The sequence below is a fragment of the Oncorhynchus mykiss genome, chromosome 2 (assembly GCF_057628025.1).
Source record: "Oncorhynchus mykiss isolate SJ-2025 chromosome 2, ASM5762802v1, whole genome shotgun sequence".
NCBI lineage: Eukaryota > Metazoa > Chordata > Actinopteri > Salmoniformes > Salmonidae > Oncorhynchus > Oncorhynchus mykiss.
The window spans coordinates 27,314,930-27,324,556 of NC_143023.1; the positions used below are offsets into that span (position 1 = coordinate 27,314,930).

The 9,627-nt window shown below is 44.4% G+C and overlaps 1 protein-coding gene across 1 annotated transcript; it reads left to right on the top strand.

Moving 5' to 3' along the window:
* The first annotated feature begins 21 nt into the window (after positions 1–21).
* Positions 22–8,471, top strand: LOC110485672 (guanine nucleotide-binding protein-like 1). The gene is made up of 12 exons (XM_021556776.3): positions 22–342; positions 1,229–1,382; positions 2,039–2,175; positions 2,458–2,609; positions 2,990–3,061; positions 3,624–3,816; positions 3,964–4,068; positions 4,402–4,584; positions 4,787–4,965; positions 5,397–5,598; positions 5,813–5,953; positions 6,547–8,471. Exons 1-12 carry the CDS (start codon positions 270–272, stop codon positions 6,804–6,806), a joined length of 1,851 nt encoding a protein of 616 aa, XP_021412451.3. The 5' UTR covers positions 22–269; the 3' UTR covers positions 6,807–8,471.
* The last annotated feature ends 1,156 nt before the right edge of the window (positions 8,472–9,627 follow it).

Here is a 9,627-nt window from a genome sequence, read left to right on the forward strand (position 1 = left end):
ATATTAACTTGCCAACTTGTCAGACAACGATTCAAATCATGACATTTACAGTGTTTAAAAAATAAGTCAATATAAACTGTGTAATGACATGTATTACCATTGAATGTTTTTGTAACTTAGTCAAAAAAAAATTCTGCAGTGCCGGATGGCGTCGGATGGTTAGTGTAGGAGTCGAGAAACTTCACGATAGTAAATAACGACGTTACTGTATTTCTGCCTTAGCTAACACAAACAAACTGTACTACGAAACTGTAATTTTTCATTCAAATATGCCTCGGAAAAAGCCGTTCAGCACCAAACAGAAGAAGAAACAGATGCAAGTGAAACGGGAAAGAAAGAGAGGTAACGTGAGCTACAATGACAGAAAGTGTGCGTGACCGAAAATGCTAACGTTAGCTAGCATAGCTTTTCATTTTACTAACTTGTACGAGGAGAGTTGAGTAACTTGGCTAGTTAGCTCTGCTTTCAGGAACAATAACACTGGCATTTTACCCGATATATTTTGGACGAATTAGCTACAAATAAAGAATAGGGACGTCATTATTTTTGCCATAACGTGTGCCTTGTGTATTTGGGTCTTTCTAGCAAACGTTAACTACCTTGCTTGCTAGCTAAGGAGGTGACGACGTTATAGAGCTAGCTATGTGTGTGACCTTATCGCTGAAATTGTATTGCTGGCGTCATTCATTGCCATTGGTGGGAAAGTATTGATGCACAGAAATCAGCATCACTGTACTACACTGGTATTGTTTTCACTTTGTGTAAACTCTACTGCGCAGACTCGCTATCAAATTATGTAGGAAAGCTAGCTTTCTCAAATTGAGGGAATAACAAACGGTGTTGGAGATCACATACCTACACTACAGCTAGCAATGAAAATAGATTTATTATGAAAACGTCCACTGTCAATTTATTACGTAGGGTTAGTATTGAGACGATCACCACATTTATAGATAGCTATGTGTTATGTAATGTAGATAGCATATATTGTATGTAAATGCATGGTACACTCGATTCTAAAGTAGAACGTTGTGTAATATGGTCTTTGGTACCAAGTGCTGACATAGAGGGTAGTTTTCATTCTGTCCACTGTGTTTTTGTCCCAAATTGCACCCTATATCACCTATATATAGTGCCCAACAAAAACTTGTGCACTATATAGGGAATAGGGTGCCATTTGGGAATGGTTCAATGTAAGCCTCTGACTATGATGATCTCTCCTTCTCAGGTGAGCCAGGCTCAGGGCCCAGCAGCCGTAATGCCAGTGTGGAGCGGGGGATGGACAGGGAGAGGCAGTCGGACACCTCAGATAGCGAAACCACAGATGTCAGGAGGATAAACCAGCAGCCCGGCATCAGGGAGGGCAGATACGACCCCAATAGGTGAGTTACCAATACATTAGCATAGGTAGTATTTAGCTCTGGTCCAGGGGATTACATGCAGATGCTGAGCAAGCCACACGTAACACCCTGGACCAGAGCTAATGTAACTACATCACCTGCAATGAAACCAAAACAAAGACAGGTGTGTTATTGCTGGGCTTGAACAAAAGCCTGCAGACTGTATGGACCAGGATTGGTGACCACTGATTGCTAGGCTCATAAGGCTCTCACCAGCTGAGTGAGTTTCTGTTTTGTCAGATATCATCAACAATACCTTTTGGGAAAACATGTCATGATTGCTGCATGAACTGATGCCTGGAACAGTGGGAATTCCCTGGAACAAACTGAAGGGATAATGGAAAAATATTAATTAGAGCAATGTCTGGGTCTGTAGATATTAAAAGTAAGAGGCCGGAAGAGACTAAGTAAAAAGAAATGAGAACATGTTACTGTAGGAATCCTGAACCATGAGCAAACAACTTTCAGACAGAGGTCAATGGTAAATTACAGAAACTGCTGTTGTCAGAACAAACAACCATGTCACACACACCTGATCTTCATGACTCTGCACACAAATGGTTTTGTGTCCTTCACACACTCACCCTGCCCAATTCCCCCCTCTACACACAGCTATACTCATCTCTCTGTCCATTCAGGTTCCGTCTGCACTTTGAGAAGGAGAGCAGAGAGGAGGTGGAGAGGAGGAAGAAGCTTGCTAGAGAGAAGGTTCTGGACCAGATGTTAGACAAAGACCTGGAGGTTGACATCAATGACATCTACCCCACAGAGAAAGGTCCGCGCTCTTTGACCCTGAGCCTCACAACAACCTCTTAATGCTGTTAAATAAAGGTTATGTCTCAAATGGCACCCTATTCCTTATTTAGTACACTCATTTTGACCTAAGCTATATGTGCTCTGGTCGAAGTAGTACACTATAGGGTGTGATTTGATATGTGACGTGTATCCTGAGCCTCTCAATGCTTTTAAATAAAAACCCATTCTAGTGTGAGTTTTGACATGGTCTTTTCAGTTTGTGTCACTGCTTGACGTATCTGCCACTGACCTTCAATCGCAGGTCTTGAGTTTCCGCGGCGACCTCCGTGGAATTATGGGATGAATCGTGAGGAGCTGCTGAAGAAAGAAGAGAAGTCATACCGGGAATATCTGAACGACCTGCACTCCAGAAACCCACCAGGATCCCTCAGCCACTTTGAGCACAATCTGGAGGTGAGGAAACGATATATTCAGAACCCTTTATACACCCTTTATAAATGCTTTTGAGGGAGGTGGCAGCCTTGAGGTTTGTGACCGGCTAGTTACGGGGGTGCTGTATTGTGTCAGCAGAACGTTCAATTTTGATGGATAAATAAAGAGCTATTAATTCTACAATGTTTTATAAACTTGAATGAATCCTTTAAAAACCACCTCTTTCTCTGACACTGAGCAAAACCTAGGGTAGGTAAAACCTAAATACTCTTTGTATAACTTTACTCTTTATACACTTCCTTTCTCCCCCCCTCTTTCTCTTTTTCTCCCCCTCTCTCTTTTTCTCCCCCTCTCTCTTTTTCTCCCCTTCTCTCTTTCTCTCCCCCCTCTCTTTCTCTCAGACGTGGAGACAGTTGTGGAGAGTGTTGGAGATGTCCGATGTGATCCTGCTCATCGTGGACATCAGGCACCCGGTGGGTAATCTCTTTTAAACTCCTACTGTCATTATCTGCTACTAGTCATGTACCATAGTATCATTATCAACTTACTACTGTCACCATGATAATGTAATTAATAGACACTATGATGGCAGGTAGCCTAGTGGTTAGAGCGTTGGGCCAGTAACCGAAAGGTTGCTAGATTGAGTCCCCGAGCTGGCAAGGTAAAAATCTGTCGTTCTGCCCCTGAACAAGGCAGTTAACCCACTGTTCCCCGATAGGCCGTCATTGTAAATAGGAATTTCTTCTTAACTGACTTGCCTAGTTAAATAAAGGTTAAATATAATAAATAAAAATTATGCTTTGAACCATATGGTGAAATGCGTACATAGAGTATCCACCAGGTGGAGCCACAGACAGGGTAAGTTATACACGGTCAGTACCATGTATAACTTGACTATGTTGCTATGGGCCCTGGTCAAAAGTTGCGCACTATATAGGGAATAGGTTGCCATTTAGTACGCGGTCTATAAGTCGTTTGCCAGACCGAGCATGCATGTCTTAATGAATGTGTTCCTGGTGTGTCCCTCCCATGCAGGTGCTGCAGTTTCCCCCAGCGCTGTACCACTACATCACTGGGGAGCTGCAGAAGCAGGTGGTGGTGGTGCTGAACAAAGCTGACCTGTGTCCCCCTCCGCTGGTGCTGGCCTGGACACACTACCTCCAGACACAGTTCCCCCACCTCCACTGTGTCTGCTTCACATCACACCCCGGCCAGCCATACAGCACAGGTGGGTGGGAGTGAGGGTCGTTGTGCTGAAGCGAAAGTGATAAACAAATCGAGGGACAATGATGAGAGCTGATTGGAGCTGTTGAACTGTGTACTTGATCACCAGGATAACCTATTACACTGTCTGTATCTGTTTCTGTGACTCTAGTGCTTCAGAAGAAGAGGATGAGAAAAAAGGGTACATGTGGGTGGGGACATGCTGGAGGCCCCACCCACATCCTGAAGGCGTGTCAGGAAATCACAGCAGGAAAAGGTTAAAGGGACCCACCCACCTGGGTGGCATAGTACCTATTTCACACATGTATTGCTAACCATGTAAGTCTGTAATGACTTAATGCTTTGGCCAGGTACTTTCCATAGCATCCATAGCATAGCTCATTACTAATGAAGGATTAGTGTCTTCATACAAAGATCTGTGGGTGCAGGGTTTTAAGGGTATATCATAGAAGAACCAACACTGAATGGAAGTAGTCTTACAATAGGCTGAAGACAAGTAATGCTGCTTCCCAATTCTCCACTTTTTTCCAGAAGTGTACAGAATGATTGGCTGTAGGGAGTGTTCACCATTGTTACCCCCCCCTTGTAGTGGACTTGTCCAGCTGGGAGAAGAAGATCCAGAGAGATGCGGTTGCTATGGGATCAGAGGGAGAGCAGTCAGAGGAGGGGGCCGACTCTGTGCTAGTGGAGCACCAGAGTGATGTTGCCATGGAGATGAGCAGCCCCTCCCAGGAGCTGTATAAAGATGGCGTACTCACGCTGGGCTGTATAGGTGAGCGGCCATTTTGGAAGCTTGCTTTCCTACCTACCAATCAGTAATCTGTCGTCACTGATTAGTAAATAAATTAGTAATAAATTAAGTCATGCTTGTGTACCTCAAAGCTTTGTTCCCCCACCAGCCCCCTCTGGCATTCAGAAATATTTACTACAAAGGGAATATGGATATACATGTCTCTCTCTCCCTCCCTCCCTAGGCTTCCCTAACGTGGGGAAGTCATCAGTATTGAACAGTCTGGTAGGTAGGAAGGTGGTGAGTGTGTCTCGAACCCCCGGCCACACCAAATACTTCCAGACCTACTACCTCACACCCACGGTCAAACTGTGCGACTGCCCTGGACTGGTCTTCCCTTCACTAGTCAACAAACAACTACAGGTAACTGAGAGGAGGGAGTGAGTAGGGTATAAGTGTGTATGTTTGTGTGTACTATGTCCTCCCATTCCCTTAGAATCCCAGGTCAAATCACTTTTTGGTGACAGCCTGTGGAGGAAATGTCTTGGAGAATAAAATAATAACTGATATTCCCTCTGGCCATTTGAAGGCTGTCTTTGGAGTAGAATCATAATCTGTACCACTTTTAAGTCTCAACTACTGCGGAGAGCTTTGTATATAAAAGCAATCATTACCCATCAACCCTTTTCAAACTTATTTTCTAAAACAAATTCCCTCTATATTTCTCATTGTGCTTTACTCTTTCTAAACACTTTTCCTCCATTCTTTTGTATCTACGCCTCTTCCTCCATTTCCCCCTCTCTCCCTTCCTCCATTTCCCCCTCTCTCCTCTCTATCTGCCCCTTCCTCCCTAGATCCTAGCTGGTATCTACCCAGTGTCTCAGCTGCAGGAGCCCTACAGTTCTGTGGGTTATCTGTGTGAGCGGACCCCCTTCCTGTCGGTGCTCAAGCTCCGGCACCCCAGCGTGGAGGGCCCACAGCATGCACCCAAGGGAGGGGAGAAGGAGAGAGAGCAGGGACCCGAGCACAGCTGGACAGCCTGGGACGTGTGTGAGGGTAAGGACCACCTCCAGTCTGGCTCTAGAACCTCTGGTCTGGTTCTAAACTGTTGAAACACGCCCTCTTGTCTGGATGTCAGGGAGACATTTGGGAAATTCTCAGGAACAGTTGAAATTATAATACAACAACAATTTATCGTTTTTTGTTTTCTCTCCCTACCCCTCTTTCTCGTTCTCCCTCTTCTCTTTCTTTCTCCCTGTCTGTCTCACAGCCTGGGCAGAGAGGAGGGGTTATAAGACAGCGAAGGCAGCTCGTAACGACGTGTATCGGGCAGCTAACAGTCTGCTGCGGCTGGCCGTTGACGGGAGGCTGTGTCTGTGCCTCAGACCACCTGCATATAATGATCAGAGAGGTCAGTACACAGGTCATACAACTATCAGAGAGGTCAGTACACAGGTCATACAACTATCAGAGAGGTCAGTACACAGGTCATACAACTATCAGAGAGGTCAGTACGCAGGTCATACAACTATCAGAGGTCAGTACACAGGTCATACAACTATCAGAGAGGTCATAGATCGGTCATACAACTATAAGAGAGGTCAGTACACAGGTCATACAACTATCAGAGAGGTCAGTACACAGGTCATACAACTATCAGAGAGGTCATAGATCGGTCATACAACTATAAGAGAGGTCATAGACCAGTCATGACAACCAGTGAGGCATCAGGCATATCACTTCATCACTACTGTACAGACAACAGAGACTCATATTTAAAAGGGAAGATAGACCAACACAAATGTCGTCCGTGAACAGTGGGCACGCAGGGGAAGGTCAAATCCCAGCAGGTGATCTACTGTGCACGGCTGATGTTCATGTTGATCTGGTTTCCAACCTTTAAACTGATGACTGGGGCTTTGTACAAAAAACATGAAGAAAAATGTTTATTTGATTGCTTGATTGATTGATTAATTATTCAACCAATGGATTTGCGCTATACAGAGCAGTGGGAGTCCCACCCAGACCTGGCAGAGATCATCGCTCTACAGGGACGGAAGGAAGAGGGGACAGGGGAGAGGGAGGAGGAGGAGGAGGGGGAGTCCAGCTCTGAGCCGGAGGAGGAGAGGGATAGGGATGCTGATGATGATGGTGATGATGATGAAGATGAAGGGTTTGGACACCCAGCAGTGAACGAGAGGAAGGGGCCAACCAGCCTCACAGTCAATATGTTCGATGTCCTCCGGGAAAATGAGTGCGAGTGAGGGAGAAAGAATGAATTAAAAATACAAAGTGCTTGATCTCTCCCTCCACTCTGCACCTTCATTCTATTTTCCTTTCCTTGACTTGCATTCCTTTTACATTCTGACTCTTCTTTCCTCTATTCTCTCTCCCCGCCCCTTCCCCCTCCCAGAGGTTACTAAAAGCACTCTGATATTGTATAAAACATTTTCATTTCTCCATGCTGTGCCTCTGCTCTGCTTGTACACCCATGCAGCTGTACTTAGACTGTGTTTAGACAGGTAGCCCAATTCTGATATTTTTTCCACAGATTGTTCTTTTGACTAATCACATCCTATCTTTTCACATCCAATCTTTATCACAGCTGATTGGTCAAAAGGCCAATTAGTGAAGGAAAGATCAGAATTGGGCTGCCTGTCTAAACCATTGTAGGATTACAATTTTTTTGTTTTTATCATTTTCCTGCATGTAGGATTTTACTTTTATTTCCCTTAAAGCTGGTAGGGGCATTGTGGTATATTAATCATTGATTGGTTTTCAATCTGTTAATTGATAAGTGGCCTCACAGCTGAGATGCCAAAGGTCATTAGACCATAGAAATGTAATGGCTTGAACTGACACGGTTCTGGATTCAATCTCATGTTGAAGGTCACACAGTCTAAATGGGGATTAGACATTGATGATGTCATCCACATGGGACTTCCATTTGGGTGCCAGTGCAGATTTATGACATCACTGTCTAATCCTGGTTGATTTCACTGTGTACAACAGTATGATAGTACTTCTGTAGAGTCGGGATGTGTGGAATTCGGCATTCCATGCTGCTTTCAGTGGTAATAATCATTGTCAAACCCATTTATATGATTCTACCCAATTCAGTGTTCTATTTTAGGGTCCACTAGGGGCAGTGTTTGTCAATCCTGGTGCAGCCACTCACGTGCAGCACTGTATCATGCAAAACTGACTGACTGACTTGATAAAGAGAGAGTTTGGCCACTGCGGTTTCAACCAAAAAGCACTCTGATGGTATCACATGGTTCCATAGCAGCCAATATTGACCAATACAATAACGGTCCTGTTATTGATCCTAAATTATACCAGCTACGCAAACCAGCTGAGTAGCTAGAATTTAGAACGAGAGTCTAAATTCTGGAAGAATGGAACGACATTAATGTTGGTTAAACTTCCATCTCTATGGCTCTGTTCTAATGTTACAATCTGTTCGGGCTGGATTCTAGTGTGCTGTTGCCTACTGTTGTACCTCATTGTTCCTGTTCTACTGTATTACATGTCACTCTGAGGGAACACAACAGCACAGTGCTGCGTTACCATGTAACAACATGCACTGTTCTGGTCTATACCAATGGCACACTGAGAAATATACACACTAGGGCCATAGGTTTTTCCTGTCTGTGTGACTGATCCGGGCCGGTGTGTGTCTAAGCAACAACTAGGGACCCAGCAGAGGTTTTCCTACCCACGTGACCAGGAAAAACTCCTTTCCCTAATACACACCTCTCTGGTTTCCGATATGGAGATAGATGTGTTAATGCTCTTTGTTTGAAATTTAAACAGACTTGTAAGTGAGTGTTTGGATTGTGTATTTTCTGCATTCTTTATTTCATTCCTTAGTATACTCAAATGACAATGAACTGGACTGCTCTCTGCAATAAAGATAATCCATGGAACAAGGTCTGTCTGTCTTTTTATGACAGGCTCTTTCTTCACACGTACTTTAGCAATCCTATAAGCGGCAATTTGGGATTGGTATATACATTTTTGGACTTTTAAACACATTTTTTATAGTCATTGATTCTTCATAAATATAATGTATAAATGCCTAATGAGCTTATTTCAACTGTACCCCATCCCTCAGCTGTCAATCAAAAAAGTGGTGGGATGCTGTGTTGTTTGAATCTCAGATTGCCCATTTAAGATACTGGCACACAAAATAAGTACACTAGGATACCACCTTTTCAGTTCGTACAATTTCTGCGGTTGCAACACTCACTACCGAGTTCCAAACTGCCTCTGGAAGCAACATTAGCACAATAACTGTTCGTCAGGAGCTTCATGAAATGGGTTTCCATGGCCTAGCAGCCGCACACAAGCCTAAGATTACCATGCGTAATGCCAAACGTCGGCTGGAGTAGTGTAAAGCTTGCTCACATTGGACTCTAGCAGTGGAAACGCGATCTCTGGAGTGATGAATCACTCTTCACCATCTGGAAGTTCGATGGACGAATCTGGGTTTGGCAGATGCCAGGAGAACGCTACCTGCCCCAATGCATAGTGCCAACTGTAAAGTTTGATGGAGGAGGAATAATGGTCTGGGGCTGATTTGAATAGGAAATCAATGCTACAGTATACAATAACATTCTAGACGATTCTGTGCTTCCAACTTTGTGGCCCTTTCCTGTTTCAGCATAACAATGCCCCTGTGCACAAAGCGAGGTCCATACAGAAATGGATTGTCGAGATCGGTGTGGAAGAACTTGACTGGCCTGCACAGAGCCTTGACTTCAACTCCATCGAACACCTTTGGGATTAATTGGAATGCCGACTGCGAGCCAGGCCTAATCGCCCAACATCAGTGCCCAACCTCACTAATGATCTTGTGGCTGAATGGAAGCAAGTCCCGCAGCAAGGTTCCCACATCTAGTAGAAAGCCTTTACACAGAAGAGTGGAGGCTTTTATAGCAGCAAAGGGGAGACCAACTCCATATTAATGCCCATGATATTGGTATGAGATGTTTGACAAGCAGGTGTCCACATACTTTTGGCCATGTAGTGTATTAGTGTACCATGATATTACACCATCAACGTCAACTGTGAAGAGGCGAC